The 19263-nt window shown below is 44.2% G+C and overlaps 1 protein-coding gene and 1 non-coding gene across 2 annotated transcripts in view; one reads left to right on the forward strand and one right to left on the reverse strand.

The window, feature by feature from the left end:
• The window catches only part of LOC105078269 (putative adhesion G protein-coupled receptor E4P), a 29787-nt gene extending 12049 nt beyond the window's left edge, over window positions 1–17738 (reverse strand). The window contains exons 1-10 of the mRNA XM_010966791.3: window positions 17593–17738; window positions 13130–13230; window positions 12224–12274; window positions 10357–10476; window positions 8089–8241; window positions 5342–5382; window positions 4570–4705; window positions 3254–3358; window positions 1422–1606; window positions 654–821 (exon numbers count right to left, since the gene is read on the reverse strand). Coding sequence (XP_010965093.1) covers window positions 654–821; window positions 1422–1606; window positions 3254–3358; window positions 4570–4705; window positions 5342–5382; window positions 8089–8241; window positions 10357–10476; window positions 12224–12274; window positions 13130–13184 — 1014 coding nt within the window. The 5' untranslated portion in view covers window positions 13185–13230; window positions 17593–17738. The remainder of the gene's footprint in view (window positions 1–653; window positions 822–1421; window positions 1607–3253; window positions 3359–4569; window positions 4706–5341; window positions 5383–8088; window positions 8242–10356; window positions 10477–12223; window positions 12275–13129; window positions 13231–17592) is intronic.
• Window positions 8950–9022, forward strand: TRNAA-AGC (transfer RNA alanine (anticodon AGC)). Its single transcript has one exon. It is a non-coding gene; the product is annotated as a tRNA-Ala (tRNA).
• Window positions 17739–19263: the final 1525 nt, after the last annotated feature.

Here is a 19263-nt window from a genome sequence, read left to right on the forward strand (position 1 = left end):
GGGAAAGAAGTTAGGTAGATTTCTTTAATCCTGAGTTATCTGAGACACGGTTGGGATCTGGGAAGATCGGGGGGCTAGGCTCTTTCATTGATGATAGTCAGTCGTCTTCTCTACGGAGGGGCTTTCTCTAACTCTCTCTAGCAGAGTAACAGGCGTTTTTGATCTCAGATCACCTTGAACTTTCCCACTGTCGGAGCTGACAACCCCGCTTTTCAATGTCTGAGGGCTTCCTCTGTCAGCTTGAGCTCGTTCTGGCCACTCTGAATGAGCTGTCGGAGAATGGACAGCCCCTGGATGCAGCTTTCAGCAAAGGGCTGAAGGGGAGGTGGTGTGTAAATACCTCAGCTTTCTCACTGTTCAGTTAGGATGAGTCTGAGGTGTGTCTCCTGCGTGGACTCCAAGCATCCCCCAGAGGGAAGTAACCTTCGGTTACCCAAAGCGGTAACTGCCTTGGCAATGCTCTCTGCGTTGGCTTCTGTCCTTTTCCCGTCCATTCCCCAGCCCCCTACTGGTACTTCTTGGAATTACCTCTCAAGTAAGCTACTTCTGCTTGACTCCTTATCTTACAGTCTTTTTCTAAGACACGGAGAGGAAGACCTCACAGCTTCCTGGACACAGTCACGTTCACGGGACGCGCCCATGATTCGTGGTACCTTGGGAGCAAAAGCCACGAGGACAGCAAAGCTGGAGAGGTGGGAGCACATGCACTTGGTGTGAGAATCGTTGCTGCCCCAGTGAGAGCATCCCTCTGTCGACCAGCTGCCTCCCTCCTCCGATCCTTTCCAGTAGACACAGAGATGTTTTTTCCTGCTACCGCCAGGCTGGAAAGAGAATAGCATAAAAGCGGGTCTCCTTCTGGTTTTACAGGCTAATCATGGATGCACTGGGTTGGAACCTGGACTGGGAAAATTCTCTCCTCTGGAATGCTTGTGGGGAAGAGTTTCATAGCACATGTTGACCGTGGGGTTTATTCTGCCTTTATTCTGCCCATCTCTGGTCATCTCAGATCTCCCAGGATTGACCCTTATGAACTACCTGACTCACGCTGCTTGTCATTGGTAGGACCAATGAGAGGAACTGGTGAGAGAACATTGGATGATAGGAGAGGCAGAATGCGTATTTCTTCCAGACTCCTTTTCTGCTGCAGGCTACCTCCATCTCCAGGGCAATCCCTCTTCCATGCCTCCAGCCTGCCCTGGGCTCAGCAATGCTCATTCCTCCATTGCAATTTTAAGTTTGAATGTGATAATAGTTTCCCACAGTACCTCAACATTTCCCGTTGGTTCTCTTTGAATGATCAGAACAGAATTCAGTTTCCTACCAGGACTGTGGTGATACATCCCTTAAAGTAATGCGCGCGCGCACACACACACACACACACACAAAGTAATGCACACAGAACTAGCCTAGGTTTTGCTCACCTGAGTATGTTGGAGGGTCAGGAACACAGGTTTAGATAGATCCTTTCTTTCCTTCACACCAATGGAGCCACTCATCACTTGAGAGTTCAGTTTGACTCCCTTTGCCCCTCTTCTATTGCCAAAATAGGATCCATTTAGAATATTCCCAAGAGACCGGTAAGTGATCAGTGCAACAACATTGCTATCTGAGAAAATGGAAGAAAAATCATTTTATAGGGTGTCTAGAATTTGCGGAATGGGTACGCTAGTGTTTTGTGTGAGGGTCATACGGCAAACGTTAGGTATAGCCAAAATCTTCCTTGGAAATCCCTTCCACTGCCTAATTCACCTATCACATGTGGCTTGGGGAGTAGCGTTTTGCCTGTGTAATATGTATTATAATGCACCACACATTATAAGGGATTTATACTCAAAATATCCCATTGATGTGTGGTAAAAATGTATATGAGCCCTCGACATCAAAATTAGAATCATGAGGCAAGATGTTCATCCTCAGAAGGTGAAACTCAGGTGGGATGAAGAAACCAAACATTCCCTTCTTCCATCTCAAGCTCACTCTGGGGTGTCTAACTTAATGGAAAATTTCGCAGGATGACTCACTCTATTTAATTCATTCTCTCAATTTCCTCCCCTCTCTCCCTTCCTCTACCTCTCTGTGTCTCTATCTGCCTCTGTTTCTTTTTCTCTCCCTCTATCTCCCTCCCATCCTCTTCCCGTCCCCTCCTTCACGCAAGAATAATTAAGTCCCAGAAGTTCAATGCACAGCGTGCTGCAGTGTTTCCTCAGCTGCAGTCACTCATGTGCCACCATCTCAGGTTTACCCAGAGACACTTGCCACCTGCACTTTTATTTGCTCCGCTAAAAAAAATCAACTGCTTTTAAGATCTTTTCCTTCCCCCTCTGATATTCTAAAGCTCACAGTAAAGAGTGAAGATCAATCAGTAGCCAGGAATGTTTCTAGAGGAACTGCAGTGGTAGTGAAGACACTCTCAAGGCAACTGGGTCTTTCTCTTTAAAATATTTTTCATGCATGAATTAATTTATTTATTCATCAAATATTTGCTGAGCAACTACCATGTGCCAGACTTTGTAACATGACAGGGGAAAAAGTAGTCCCTGTATCAGAGAGCCGATGTTGTAGTGGGAGAGATGGACAAGCAAATAAATGAATTAGAAAAAGATCGCATAGTGTGGATGTGATGCAGAGACTTAAATAAAGTGATGGAATACAGCAGGGGTGGCAAACTATGGCCTGGGGGTCAAATCCCGCCTACCACGTGTTCTTGCACATCAAGTTTTATTGGCGCGTAGCCGGGTCCCTTCATTTATGTGTCATCTATGGCTGCTTTCACACTATAATGTCGGAGTGGAGTAGGTATAATAAAAAGCATCTGGCCGAAAAATCAAAAATATTTATTACCTAGTCCTTTTACAAAAAGAAGTTTGCCAACCTGCAGGATAGAGGAAGACTGGGTGGCTATTTTAAATAGAGGGATCATAAAATGCTTCCCCAGGGAAAGAGTGTTTAAGGCGACAGTCATCTGCCACCATCAAGAGGGAGTTTTTTTGGATCATCACGTGGAAACAGCATGCACCAGCCCCTCCCTTTTAAGGAAGCATATCAAGGGATCTCTGTCTGAACCTGTGTGTTTGTCACAAGTGTGTCCTCCAAATTGCCTGGTTACTGGTCAAGGTAGACCTTTTAATTCCACCACACAGCATCTCCTTACCTTGAAACCTTTAGAAGCCCCATCTCTTGGCCCAGCCACCCAGAAATGACACAGCAGTGCCTAGAATTTGGAGGTCAAGAGAGTCCGTCTTAGACACAGTACCTCTTGTGGCTCCTTTGAAGGCGGCAGAACAGTCGATATTCATCGTGTTATTTCCAGCCTCCAGAATAGTCTCACTTGTCTCGTTGCACCTCTTGGTTTCATAGACTGAAAACGGTAAGAAAGTGAGTCCTGCTTCGGGCACATCTCCTGCCTAAGAAACTTGCTGAAGATCACTCTTCTTTGGAAGACCCCCTACTGGTGATTTCATTTACTGCAGGCAAGGTAGACCAGATGGTACTACTCTCTCCTTTCTGGCCAAGGGAGATGAAGTGGTTAACATGATATGAGTATCCTGCACTGGCCACACAGCTCAGGGGGAGAGAGGAGATGGCCAGGCTTCCCAGAGCTGGAGCTAGGGTAGGCAAACTCAGCCTTTACCATAGAATATTTAAAGGGCAAAAATTAAAAAAAAAATAATGTGTAATGGAGTGTCTGGGGAGGGGAGAACTTAATTTTTAAGAAAGAAAAGCTAAGCATTTAAAGGTGTCCCAGAAACAGTATGAAATTTCCTTAAAATACTAGCAGTGGAGCTACCATATGACCCAGTAATTCCACCCCTGGGTATACATCTGGAAAAAAGACTCTACTTTGAAAAGGCACATACAGCCCAATGTTTGCAGCAGCACTATTTACAATAGCCAAGACATGGAAACAACCCAAGTGCCCATCAACAGACAATTGGCTTAAGATGTGGTATACAGTGGCATATTACTCAGCCATGAAAAGAATGAAATTTGTCATTTGCAGCAACATGGATGGACCTAGGGAATATAATGCTTAGTAAAATCAGTCAGACAGAGAAAAACAAATACTATATAATATTACTTATATGTGAAATCTAAAAATTAATACACATGAATCTGAATACAAAGCAGAAACAGACTCACAGACACAGAACATAAACTTATGGTTACCAAAGGGACAGGGAGGGGCAGATCAGGAATATGGGATTAACAAATTACTATACATAAAATAAATAAGCAACAAGGATTTACTGCATAGCACACGGAATTACCCCCAATATCTTGTAATAACCTATAACAGAATATAATCTGCCAAAAAAAAAAACCCGTCACTACACTGTACACCTGAAACTAACACAATATTGTAAATCCACTACATTTCAAATTTTTTAATTTAAAAATAAAAAATAGAAGTTTTCCAAGGAAATCATCACTTAGAAGCAGATCTGCATTTGGGAAGAATCCCCTGGGTGAACTCTCTCCATGTCATATAAATATATAAACACAAGGTCTGATGGAAGGTCACCCTCAAACACTTTTCGGGGCATAAGGAAGATGCTGACTGTTTCTTACCTATGTCAAGCGTAGCATTTTCATGCTTTCCGGGAGAAACAAAACTCTTATTCCATATGAGCAATTCTATTTGTTGAAGAAGTTGGGTAGCCTTTTCTGCAATGTGTTTTTTGCTGCCATTGTTCCTTAGAATTTCCTTTCAAAGAAAAAAGCTAATTAAGCAGACTCGTTGAAACTAAAGAAAGCAGGAAGACACATTAAACGTGGCTGGGTGAGCCCAGAAGGCAATAGCATGTATTAAGGTGCCGCTGGGCTCTGTGCTATCAAGCGGATATGTACTTTCTCGTCTATGACACACAGCCCATAAGGGTGTATCACCAGTCCATTGTGTTTATGAGAACAGGAAGGCTTAAAGGGTGAGCTGTCTGGAACCTGCAAAGAGTGCGTTGGAAGTGGTGATGGAGAGAGGGGGTGGAACACAGCTCTAGATACCGGTGTTTGAATGACAGCTGAGGCATTTAAACCCTTCCCCAGGGTTTCTCTACTGACATCTGAGACCAGATAATGGTCACGGGAGCCTGCCCAGCGCATTGTAGGATGTTTAACAGCATCCTTGGTCTCTACACACTAGATACCAGTAGCACCCTAGTTGTGACAACTCAAAATATCCCCAGACATTGCCATTTGTCCCCTGGGATAGAGGACAAGATCACTCCTGGGTGAGGAGTGCTGTGTGCTGTAAGCCAGAGGGGGCCATGGTAGTATTTCAGCAGGAGAATGACATAGTAAGACTGATCGGCTGTTTTCCAAACCTAGGCGACACCTTACTCACCCAAACCTTCCCTGGTAGCGGTGGCTGCTCACCAGCATCCTCTGGGAAAGAAAATCAGCAGTTCAACGGACTATAACAGACAACACGCCCGGATACACATCCTTCTTCCAACCATCCTCGCGTTGGCTGTTTCCCCGAGGTGTCCACACCGTCTCCTAACTCCCCTTTAGGAAGGCCCAAATGCCTTCCACAGTAGAAGTTTAAAAGGAATTAGGATGGAGTTTCCAACTAAACAATTCAGTTGATAGTATTTATGGAGCACCTACAAAAGCCAGGCTAAATCTTATGGATGTAAGTTAATAAAGAGACAAAAGGTGTTTCCTTGTGGAGTTTGCGGTCAGGTGGGAAAGTCACCAAGCAAATAATGACAAATAAATAATTAAGTTATTGCAAGAGTCAACATGTTCTTAATAAATAGGATGAGATGAGTTGGGAACATACTGAAAAGGGTCACACTGGGGGCACAGAGAAGGTGTCCCAAAGGAATGAGTGTTAACTGACATAATAAGATACAGGCAGCAATAATGCCTGCTGTTGTCTGCACAGCATGGTACTTATTTTTTCCAACTTCTGATTTTATTTATTTTGGGGGAGGAGGTAATTAGGTTTGTCTGTTTGATTTTTGTTTATTAACAGAGGTACCGGGGATTGAACCCAGGACCTCGTGCGTGCTAAGCATGCGCTCTACCATTGATCTAAACCCTCCCCTCAACAGCATGGTATTTAAAGTGCCTTCTTATCCACTATCTCATTTAAAGGAACACAGAAGATTCTAGAACCAAGATATGCATAGCATAATAGCTAATATTTATCGCGCTCCCCTAGGTTCCCGGCACTGTGCTAATTCTCCTGCCTGCCTTAATCATCGCAAGTGGGGTGTATTCGCTTCCCAGGACTGCAGAGACAAAGTATCACAGACCGGGTGGCTTAAAAAAACAGAAGTGGGTTCTTTCAAGATTCTGGAGGCTGAAAGTCCAAGATCGAGATGTCAGCACGGCTGTGGTCCCCCCGCCACCTCTGGGGAAGACCCTTCTCTGTTTCTTTCGGCTTCAGGGGCTTGCCAGCCGTCTCCAGTGTCCCTGGCTGACAGCGCTGTAACTCCAGCCTCTGCTTTTGGCTCAGCACGTCTTTCTATGTCTCAATGCCCACATTTCCCCTTCACATAAGGACATCAGGCTTACTGGGCTCGGTTCAACTGCATCCAGCATGACCTCGTCTTGATTTGGCTCTGTCTGCAAAGACTCTGTCACCAAATAGGACCTCGTTCACCTGCTCCAGGTGGACAGGAATCGGGCCAGGGGGTGACGTTCCACCCATTACAGCCTGAGATGAGCAGGTTTCTGAAATGTGTCTCAACAATCCCTACCTCACACCCTTTTATTCACACCCTTGTGTAATCTTCCCCTCCTAACTGGACCCAGTGATTCATTTCCAATGAACGGAATGCAGCAAAAGTGAGAGGATGTGACTTCCAAGACTAGGTTAAAAAAAAACTGACTTCTGTTTTGCTTACAGTCTCTGTGTGGCTATTCTCTTGCACTAGCTGTAATACAGCAAACTAGAGAAGCCCACCTGTGTAAGAACTCGAGAGCAGCCTCTCACCAACCGCCAGAAAGGGGCTGAGGTCTTTAGGCCAATAGCTTTCAAAGAACATAATCCTGCCAGCAACCACGTGAGTGAGCTTGGAAGTAGATCTGCCCCCACATCAAGCCTTCAGATCAGACTGCATCCCCAGCCAACACTTTGCAGCTGTGAGAAACCCTGAACCCAGGTAAGCCATACCTCGTTTCCTGGTCTACAGAAGCTGTGAGACTCTGTAAAATATGCAGGTCAAATATACAGTTGACCCTTGAACAACACGGGTTTAAACCACATGGGTTCACTTAAACACAGACTTTTTTCAACAAATATGTATGGAAGACCTACACAATCCATGGTTGTTTGAATCTGCAGATGTGGAACCATGGATAGGAGTGCTAACTGTCAAGTTACACACAGATTTTTCAACTGTGCAGAAAGCCAGTGCCCCAACCCCTACATTGTTCAAGATTCAACTGTATGTTGTTTAAAGCCACTGGCGCCAGGGTAATTTGTTACATCACAACCCATAACCAATACAGCAGACACTGTTAGCATTCTCACTTACAGATGGAGCATACAGAAGTTAAGTCATCGCCCAAAATGCAGCTGGTAGGTGGTAGGGCCAAAAATTAAATCCAATCCATCTAACTCAAAACTTGGAATTATACTAGGAATGAGCAAATTAATACACAGGTTGGACAGTGAGAACCAGGTTTCTCAGTGTTGGAGAAAGGAGCTACAAATAAGGAAAGAGGAACACTAGATCAACCCTTGGCATTGGATTGGAAGCAGAGGTCCCGGCAGGAAGTCACAGGTGTTAGTATGCAGGCAGGCAGGCAGACGCAGAAACTGAACTTAACGAGAGTCAGAGAGGAACATGTAGAGAAGCCCAGCAGAAAATTAGAAGTGTCGTTTAGGAAGGCCAGGAAAGAGGTCCGGGCAGGAGACAGAAATTTGTAAGGCATCTACATGGAGATGGGTGTCGGTGCCATGGGCTTGAATGAGATCTCTCAGGAAAAGATTACCAAGGACAACAGTGGCTTGAAGCGTGACAGAAGCCAGGGCAGATCTCTGCTCTCTTACCCTGACCTGAAATTGGCAGAACTCTCAAAAGCTCTCCCCCTGCCTCCCTCTTCACAGCGGCGAGAGTATTCGGAGGTTCTTACCATAACATTTGTCATGATTCAGTTTAACGATGCTAGCCACCCAGTTGAAGATGGGAAAATCTGGAACACAGCTGCAGTAGTAACTTCCAATTTGATTTCTGCAATATGCCTTCTGTTGGCACTTTGCCAGTCCAGTCTCACACTCATCAATATCTGTGAATCAAGAGAAAATGTCATTTTCTATTCTCATAAAACCATACCACCTTCCCTTGCCTGTGACGTCTCTACTATCCAACATCAGCCAGAGACGTACCCAGGATGTCTCTTCTTGGTTAAGATGACTCGGTATTATAAAGACGTGGGTTCTCCTTAAGTTAATTGATAAAGCCAATACGACCCGACAAAAAAAAAATTTCTACATGTATTTTATGGAGAGAGATGCCTTGATATTATCATACACGAATAATCAGAAAAACTACCAGATGAGGACTGACCTTACCAAACATTAAATCACACTATAAAACTTCAATAAAACTATGAGTTGCTGGTGCATGAATAGACTTGTGGAACAGACCAACTAATCCAGAAGTAGACCCACCCGCGTATACGTGGGGCTTTGGAATACAACAATGGTGGCAAGTCAAAACACTGCAGTAAGGATAGAGGCTTGGTTTTTTTTAATGCTTGAATCACACAGTTTATTAAATCAATTAAAAAACACAGTTCAAAACAAAAAGTTAAAAAAATAAATACAACCAACATTGCATGATTCCACTTATATGCAGTCTCTGGAACAGTCAAACTAACAGAGATGGAAAGTAGGGTGGTGGGTACCAGGGGCTGGGGGAAGGGCAGTGGGAAGTGAATGTTGAATGGGGACAGAGTTTCAGTTTTGCAAGATGAGAAAAGTTCTGGAAGGCAGGAGGGTGTAGCTCAGTGGTAGAGCACATGCCTAGCATGCATGAGGTCCTGGGTTCAATCCCCAGTACCTCCATCAAAAAAAAAAAAAAAAAAGTAAATAAATAAACCTAACTACTTCCCCCAGCGGGGGAAAAAAAAAGGAAATAGAAAAGTTCTGGAGACGGATGGTGGTGATAATGGCACAAAAATGAGTAAATGTACCTCATAATAATGAATGGTTCACTTAGAAATGGTTATAATGGTAAATTTTATGTTACGCATATTTTACAATTAAAAAATTTTTAAATAAATAAATGTAGTATTGTATGACTCTGCTTATAGGAGGTCCCTATGGGAGTCATATTAACAGAGGCAGGAATGGTGGTTGCTAAGGACTGGGAGGAGTTAGTCCCTGATGAATACAGTTTCAGTTTAGGATAATGAAAAAATTCTGTGGATGGATGGTGACGATGGTTGCACAGCAATGGGAATGTACTTAGTACCACTGAAAGACACACCTAAAAATGACTAAAATGGTAAACTGTAAGTTATGTATATTTTGTCACAATAAAAATGAACTGAGGGGGAGGGTGTAGCTCAGTGGCAGAGTGTGTGCTTAGCATGCACAAGGTCCTGGGTTCAACCTCCAGTGCCTCCTCTAAAAATCAATCAATCAATCAATCAATCAATCAATCAATCAATAAATCTAATTTCCTACCCTCCCCCCACAAAAACTAAAAAAACAATGAAGTGAAATGAAATAAAATAAATCCTAAATGCTTTACTCTTTTCTGCTTCACCTTCTGAACTGACACTACAACTCCATCAATCAGATACCCAGTTCCAGCAATTAGATGCTCAGGAGTGGTACTTCCCTTGGTATTCAAATAGACCTTTAGAATTTTGGAGATGAAAAAGGATTTTGGCTCAAGCAGATGGGAGTAGTGAAAAGTGGGACCAGATCATGGAGGACATGGAGTGCCAAGATAATTTATTCATTTTTTTCTCTTGGTGAACACACATTTGTAGGGTATCTGCTCTGTGACATGATTCTCTGTCTTAGGCGTACAGCAATAAACAAAACAGATAAGATCCCTGCCCTTGTGGAATTCCCAGACAAGCAAACAAACAAAAAACAAAAAATCAGCGCTTCAGCCTTCAAGAGCCCAGGGTCCTGGGAACTCCGCTTTCCTCTCAAGAAAAACCAAGCCAGTATCAGGGATCATCAAGCCAGTACTAAGATGAGAGTGAGAAGGAGACAAGGGATAGGGACTTCCCTAAGGCCACTGAGGCAGCCCTGACTTTTTCATCTTGTAATATTTTTGCATCTTTACAATACCAGCACCCCTATGAAACACAGTATTTGGGGCCAGGAAGGATGTCCCTGACCCTTTCCAAACTCCAAGGTGAGTGTGGACTGCTTTTTACCTTCACATTTCTCATTGGGCTTGAAGTATCTCCTCCCAGAAGTGGACTGAAATCCACCTTTGCATGTACAGTGGGTGCTGTTGTAGCAGTCGGCATTTTCTGGGCACGGCGGACAGAAAGCTGCAATTGAACATGGGATCCATTTGTTCATTTGCTCATTCATTCATTCAAGAAATATTCATTGAACACCTATGATGTTCCTTATGCTGTGGTTGGAACAACGTCCTCCTGGGAATAGCTCTGTTGGCACCCCTTTCGCACCCATCTTACTGCTGAACACAGATGCTCGCAGTGCCCCACCCTTATCCCACCTCTGCCACCAACACCGCATTTGCCTGACAGTACAACTTCCAACTGCCGGCACCTGTGTTTCTCTACCGAGGGTTTTCTCTGGCCGCCAGCATCCTCTTTGCTCACCACATGGCAGGTTAGCAATGCCTTCTTCACCCAGGAGCAGCTCCCTCGATCAATGACTGACTGGATGTATTAAATGACAGTGGATTGAAAAAAAAACATCTTTCTTATTATCAAAAATAGACAGAGAAAAATACGTGTTGGCAGGATGTACAGAAATTGTACTAGTGCACTGCTGGTAGTGATGTAAAATGGTGCAACTGTTGTGGAAACCTGTGTGGCAATTTGTAAACCAAATTTTTTTAAATTAGAATTACCATGGGATCCAGCAGTTCCACTCCTGGTACATAGTCCAAGAAATTGAAAGCAGGGTCTTGAAGACAGATATTTACCTATGTTCACAGCAGGACTACTTACAAAAGCCGAAAAGGCAGAAGCAACCAAAGTTTCCATCAGTGGAGGAATGGGTAAATAAAATGTGGTCCATTCACACAATGGGACACTATCCAGGCTTAACAAGGAAGGAGATTCTGACATGTTACAATATGGGCGAACCTTGAAGACGTTTTTATAAGTGAATCAGCTCATCACTAAAGGACAACTGCTGTGTGATTCCACTTATATGAGGTACCTAGAGCAGCCACATTCATAGAGACAGAAAGCAGAATGGTAGGTTTGGGGGCTGTTGGGAGGAGGAATGGGGATTCATTATTTAATGGGCGCAGCGTTTACGTCTGGCAAGAGGAGGAAGGTTCTGTGGATGGACGACGGTGGTGGTTACACAGCCATGTGAATGTGCTTCACGCTCACCTAAAGTGGTTAAAATGGCAAATTTTGTGTGATTTGTATTGTACAGCCATTTTAAAAAATAAACAGTAAGAAAACAGCCTCCTTATCCACTGAGCTGCACTGTCCTTGGTCTGTCCAGCAGTCTCCAGGGCAGCGAGCTCCGGTCACCACGTGCCACTTGCTTGACAGCGGGTCCTGTGTTGACGCCCCACCTCTGCCTGTAATTTTCCCCTCCGAGCTGGTGCTTCCTGGGAATTGCCTTCCAGGTAAATGACTTGTTCTCACGTCCTGATCTCAGAATCTGCTTCTGGGGAGACCCAACCCATGAAATGGGATAAAGGCAAAGGTACCTCCCAACATGAGTTGAAAGGTGGGCTTTGGGGAAGGAAACGGGATAGTCCAATGTCCACCAGCCTTGTGACCTTGAACCAGCTACTTCTCTACAGGGCCATTGGTCCAGCGGGGTTAACGTCAGAACCTCCTTTGAAGGAACGTCAGTACGATTTAATGCAATGGTGCATGTAATTTGCTCAGCACTGATCCCAGTGCAATGCAAGAGCTAACAAATGGGGGTGGTGACATTGATGATGAAGAAAGGGTAACAGTGCTTGGGCGCCCCACGGAATTGGCAGAGAGTAGCAGAGGTTGGGTGTTCTCTCCAGAAGGGCTCCTGCTCTCCCCTGGAGGCAGGTTCCACATCCCAACTCACAACGAGTAAACTCACCTCCGGAATTCTTTGCTTCTGATCCTGACAGAGCCAGCAGGACACTGAGACCTGGAACAGAGAGAGGGGGGATGGTGCAGATGGGGGATGCCCTGAGGCTCTGCTTGGCTGAAACCTGAGTGAGTTGGGGGCTTTGTCTCCTGCCAAGTCATCCGTGTGCTGGCTTCACTGTGGGTTCCTCCTGGCAGGCTAGAAACACTAGAGTCACAGGAGGGCATCTTACACTATTGGAACGTGAGCTGCATCTGATTACAGCTATAAGAGGTTCTGCACCCAACTCCTGACAAGACTTCTAGTCTGTGTTCAAGTCCTCTGAGGGTATTTTTATGACCTTGAGGACCCTCAAGCCCAGAGCAGAAGGATGGGTAGGTCCAGGTCACTGTAATGTACTAAGCCGTGGCATGGACCCACTTGGTGGTCAGTCAGCATAGCAGACGGTTGACGTGTCCCCTGCGCCTATCCCAGAGAGCTTTCCTATGCATTCAGATAACTCACTGCTTTACTCTAGAAAATGGCATTTTCCTGCAGCCTGTGACAAGGTCAAGTGGTCCAGGATCAGGGCTCCTTGCCCTTCTAAGTCACCTCACATACCGGAAGGGTCCCCAGTAGGATTTGAGTGCCAGTTACAGACAGTGGTAACCCCTCATTAGCCCTCCTTTCATTCACTCTTCTCCCTTCCCTCTTTGACATCCCCCTCTCCCTCCCCAGTAAGTTACTTACACCCAAGTCTTTGTCTCCATTCTGCCTTGAGAGAGAGCAACTTAGAGACTCAATATAAGAGTTTCTCATAGGATATGTGTGCACAGTACTATCTGGAGAAAGTGCCAAATTTGAGAGAGCAACCAAAGCCGGAATTGGATATCCAGGGCACAGGGAGAAGAGAGGGGAATTCTTGGTTCCACTCACCTAAGAGCAGGGACAGGCACCTGTTTCCCATAGCAGTTGAGATTCCAGGAACCATGAGCTGGATCTGAGAAATGTTCTCACGCAAGGTGTGGCAAGTGCTCCTGGAATGAATCAGCCCCATGAGAATCAATTTCTGATGGCCACAAAGTTGAGAAGCCAGGTGACTGGTGTTTACCAAAACTCTTCCATTTCTGCCCATCTGTTGACTCAATGATGTCACTTCTGGGAAATTATCTCAAGGAAAGATTCGGCAAGGATGATCAGAGCAGGTGGCTTATAGGAAGCAAGTGTTACCACCCAACAAGTGGGAAAGAGTACATGCCTCCGATGGAATATTCTGCTAGAATTTGAAATCCTGGACTATTGGAATCAGCAAGATCCAGACGGTAAGAAACTCCACAGGACAAACTATCCAGTTTCTTCCAGTAACAACAACAACAACAACAACAACAACAACAACAACAACAACAACAAAAAACAACACTGTGTAAGAACTTCCAGTGCATATTAGCAAACACAATGTACTCTGTAATATGCTCTGTTAAACCACTCAAAAAGTGGTGCCAGTGATGACAAAGTTACCCGCAGCGAGTTCCACACACGATCAACCCAAAGAGGAACACACTAAGGCACGTAGTGATCAAAGTGACAAAAAATTAAGGATAAGGAGAAAATATTAAAATAAGCAAGAGAAAAGCAACAAATAACATACAACGGACCTCCCATAAGGTATCAGCTGATTTTTCAGCAGAACCTCTACAGGCCAGAAGGGAGTGGCACGATATATTTAAAGTGATGAAAGGGAAAAACTTACAACCAAGAATATTCTATCCAGCAAGGCTCTCATTCAGATTTGATGGAGAAATTAAAAGCTCTGCAGATGAACAAAAGCTAAAAGAATTCAGCACCACCAAACCAGCTTTCAATAAATGTTAAAGGAACTTCTCTAGTCTTCAAACCACAAGAAAAGAGAGCAAAAAGAAGAAAGAGAGGGGAAAAAAGACTTACAAAAACAAACCCAAAACAATTAACAAAATGGCAATAAGAACATATGTATCAATAATTACCTTCAATGTAAATGGATTAAACGCTCCAACCAAAAGACATAGACTGGCTGAATGGATACAAAAACAAGACCCATATATATGCTGTTTACAAGAGACACACTTCAGGGCTGGAGACACATGCAGGCTGAAAGTAGGGGATGGAAAAAGATATTCCATGCAAATGGAAACCAAAAACAAACAAACAAAAAGCTGGAGTAGCAATACTTATATCATATAAAATAGATCATAAAATAAAGACTATTACAAGAGACAAAGAAAGACAGTACATAATGCTCAAAGGATGATAAAGGCATCAATTGGGAAGATATATCTAAAGAATTTGAAGAAAATAGTTCATAAAATGTAAGTAAGAAGAAAGACAGTATTTAACAATGTGTAATGCAAATAATTCAATATTATAATAAAAAGTGACGCTGCAGGAGGCTATTAAAATAACATGGAAAGTGACTGTGGTACGGCATGAAGATAAAAGCAGGTAGTAGAGCAAAATATATAATATTACATTTAAAGGAACTATAAATGTGAATAGGAAATGGCATTGTGAGTGATTTTAAATTTCTTTTTTATTTAACTGTAATTCTAAATTTTATACATTACTTTAGCAATAAGAAAACAATGATAAAATTTTAATCAAAATATTTTAATCGAAGGGAAAACAAAATGGCTTTAAAAATTGGCTTCTCTCTGGCAGCTCCTTGCCTTTTCTATGCTGTTTTTATATCTCCATTCTGCTTTGATCTCTTCGTTTGGAATCCTTTAAGGCCAGACTGTGGAGCAATTCTCTCTCAATGCCTCATCCACAGTTAGATGCTGGCCATGCACAGTTAGATGACATAACTTGTGCCCAGGAAACCCCGAGTTTGAATTGCAAATCTTCAGTTACTAGTTCAGTGACTCTGGTGTAAGGACCATGCCTCTGAGCCTCAGTTTTTCTCATCTGCAAACTGGAGCAAAGAAAGAGCGTATACTTCACAGAATTGTGCTGACTCAGTGAAATAACCTTTCAGATCATGCAACACCTGCCTGGCCCGGGGCAGGTGCTGAATAAAGTTAACCGATGAGAACAGGATATGATGATGGCGGTAATGGTGGTGGTGGTGGTGATATTAATCATGGGGATAAAGATGATGATGGTGGTAATGGTGAAAGTAATGTACTTGGAAGTAGTGACAGCAAAGGGAATGGTTTTGATGATGGTGATGGTGGTAATTATGGTGGATGCGATAGTAACGGTGATGGTGGTGGTAGTCACGGTCATGATGGTGGTTGTGGTGATGGTGGTGGTGATGGGGATGGTGGTGGTAGTCATGGTCATGATGGTGGTTGTGGTGATGGTGGTGGGAATGGTGATGATGGGGATGGTGGTGGTAGTGATGGTGGTGGTGGAGGTAGCAGTGATGATGGTGGTCATGGAGAGCTCTCATGCCTCTTCCGTGACTCCCGTTATGTATAACCAGGCCTCTGCATGCTAAGGACATATCCATTACCCAGTGGTGATGAGAATTAGTAAGAGCCCCATGAAGCCCCCACAGGAACAAAGCAGTGGTCTGAGAAGTCCCATCCCAGAAAAAGTCTCTTATTTCTGATGGCCCTCAATGGGCTAGTCACACATTTGTGACTCACACACTGGTATCTAGTATGTAGATCAAATTTTGCTGCAGACAGTTCTCTCAACCTTTCTATTATCAGTTCCTAAAAACACTTACGGAACTTCTATGGTGTGTCAAGCACCCAACTAAATGCCTTGACAGTACTATCTCATTGAAAGCTCACAGCCACCCTATGATGTAGATCTCATAATTATCCTCCCATTTTTCAGATGAAGACATGAGGGCTCAGTTATACCACTGGCTCAAAGTGGTGTTACTCATAAAATGCAAAGCTAAGACTTGGAAAAAGTCAGTCTGAGTCCAAAGACCACACATAACTCCTGCACCAAGATCCCAAACCCCACTGCCCCCTAGATCTAAACTTGTAATATAAGTAAGGGAGGCCACCGGGGAATTTGAGGCGAGTCAGGAGACAGTGGAGATGTGGAGACCCTGGCCTTCGCCTGAAGACATTCAGATCCACTTTTCCCCTAAATGCAGAGCCAGCGGGCCACAAAGACTGCTTGCAATCTCTGCAGCAGACAGGATTTGCCTGATTAAAAATTCAGTCCTGTGTGTTGGAATCTCTGAGGAGTTACACTTGGCTATTTCCTGATGCTTTCTCTTCCCCCAGAATTCATTTCCCTTTTTCATTCGCACTGATCCTCCCTTCCAAAAACCTACTCTAAAATGCACTGTGCAATCTCCCAACATAAAGAAACCCAGTCTAAATAGGGGTAATTTTTTTGAGGACTCATTTGAAACCAGTTTAACTGAAGTGAGTATTTTATGTAAAAGAAGTGATAATGTTTTCAGCACAGCTGAGACCCCTGGCAATGCTGAGTTAGGTTTTTTGGTTTTTTGGACCACTTTACTGAGCTATGGGTGGCGTGGAAAAATCTGTATATATTTTGTGTATACAACACGTTGAGTTTGGGAAGAACTATATACTCATGAAGCCATCACTGCATCAAGACCATGAACATATCCATCACCTCTCAGGACTTCCTCCTGCCCCTGTATGGTGTGTGTGTGTGTGTGTGTGTGTGTGTGTGTGTGTGTGTGTGTGTGTGTGTGTGTGTTAACAGAAGATCCACACTCTTAGGGAATTTTAAGCACACAATACAGTATTGTTAGCTGCAGGCACTTCTGTATCACACATCTCCAGAACCGATCCGTTTTGTGTAACTGAAACTTCATAACCCTTCGACCTCACTTCCTCTGTTCCTTTCTCCCCAGTCCCTGGAATCCACCATTCTGCTCTCCGCTTCTGTGCCTTTGATTAGTGTAGCTTCCACATGAGTGAGATCCTATAGCATTTGTCCTTGTGCCTGATTTATTTCGTACATCTAGCAATGCTGATTTGGGGGTCTTCTTTTTTTTTTTTTTACCATGACCCACTGGAAGAAATACATTTTACATCACAGAGACAGAGAGAGACAGAGAGAAGAATGAACCAAGCTTCACAAACCAGCATTTGCTTCAGACTCTGTTCTTGAAACTTTCCTGTTTCAGTTCTCTTCAAACCCCTTACAATTCAATTCACCACCTCTTTTGAGTGCGCCTAAGCATCCCAGTATGTTCTACCCCGCCATGCAACACACACAGCCCTTGCCCAAGCGGAGATGGGAAAATGAACATGAGGCAGATGCCCCTAGAGCAGCTTTCAAGAAACAAAGCAGCCTTGTACATGTAACAAGGTAGCCTTGAAAACCTTTCCAGAGCCAGGATATTTTTCTAGACCCAAGGTCACAAGCGAAACATTTTCTATTTTCCGTGGAAAGACACAAAACCAGTTCCTCCTTACCCACAAGACGAAAAGCCCTTGGCTTGTCACCCCGTCTGGCAGCTCCTCAGAGTGAACAACAACCAGAAAAAGGAAGTGCACGGCTTCTTATCTTGAACTCAAGTTTCTCAAGGAGTCTTGTGGGTGGATGTGACGGCTGGGGGCATTGGTTGGAGAGTTTGCACAATGCAGGGTCCATTTGTTCTCTTTTCATTTGAGCCATTTAAATAGTACATCACCAGTGTGGACCGTATTAAAGCACCTCAAAAATGAATTTGGAGATGTTGATGGTGGCCAGTGGGGAAAACCTGGTAACGGCGAGTGCCAACCACCATCTATGTCAAGAAGGTGGATCCAGTTTTGAGAAGGCTCCTTTAACGTGATGAACTTGTTAGGGAGAGGGTTGAAGTCCAGAGTGCGATCAATCCTGTATTTACCCAGTTCCCTATGACCCTATCACTTCTCAGCTCACCACCTTGGGAAAATAATTCCTGATCTTTGAGACAGGGTCACCCAATACAATTACATTCATCTACTTGGCTGGTAAAATTCTTGACTGGTCCCATTAGCGAGGGGTCCTGAAATTGCCTTCTCACCCACGTTAAAAGACTCTTTTATAAGGTCCAGCACAAACACGGCAAACACCTCCTGGCTTGACAAGTCCAGACACACACCTAGTGACTGGCCCCTTGGCTTGCTTCTATACCTTGGTGAAGATAGCCTTATCACCCTGCACACCTTCAAATAAAACTGCCAATCATTTTACCAGCAAGAAAGGTTTTTTCAGGAATGGCCAAAACTTGTTTACTGGTTTCCCTTAAACCTGCTGGGGATATTGTGTTTTATAATAAGAAATATGTATTTGGGCTTCACCTTATTTCTGGCACAGAGTTCCAAAAAAAACCCATGGATTTCCTGAGTGATGAGTGAGGAAACCGTCTTGTGTTAAAACATCATGTCTTCGGTTCCTGAAACCACTTCAGAGCCATAGAGGTGAACCGGTGTCTTGCTATTCATAACAAGCCCCTTTCCATGGGTTTCCATAAACACAACTGGGTTTATGTTAAAGAGGTGACTTTTGGAAAGCACCTAAGGATGGGGGCTGGTTGCCAGGGGGCCAACCACGTAATTAAAGGGTTGCAACTTTCAGCCCCACCCCCTGATTTCCAGGGAAGGGGGAGGGGCTGGAGGTCAGATCAATCACCAATGGCCAATGATCTAATTGTCGTGTCTGTGTATTGAAGCCTCTATGAGAACCCAAAAGGATAGGGGTCAGAGAGCTTCCGGGTTGGTGAGCACCGGAGATCTGGGGAGAGCGGCGTGCCTGGAGAGGGCACAGCGACTCCATGCTGCTTCCTCATACTCTGAGCCACGCATCTCTTCCATCTCACTGTTGCTCAGTTGTATCCTTTTATAATAAGCTGGTACTCTAGTAAGTAAAATGTTGTCTTGAGTTCTGTGAGCAGCTCGAGCAAACTAATGGAACTCGAGGAGAGAGAAGTTGGAACCTCTGGTCTACAGCCAGTGGGACAGACGCACAGGGGACACTGGGGCTTGTGATTGGCATCTGAAGCTGGTCAGGGGCTGAGAGGCAGTCTTGTGGGACCAAGCCTCTAACCTGTGGTGCTACCTCTGGGTGGAGAGTGTCACAACTGAGTTGAATTGTTGGACACCCTGTTGGTGTCAGAGAAT

The sequence above is a fragment of the Camelus bactrianus genome, chromosome 22, assembly GCF_048773025.1.
Source record: "Camelus bactrianus isolate YW-2024 breed Bactrian camel chromosome 22, ASM4877302v1, whole genome shotgun sequence".
NCBI classification, from domain to species: Eukaryota; Metazoa; Chordata; class Mammalia; order Artiodactyla; family Camelidae; genus Camelus; species Camelus bactrianus.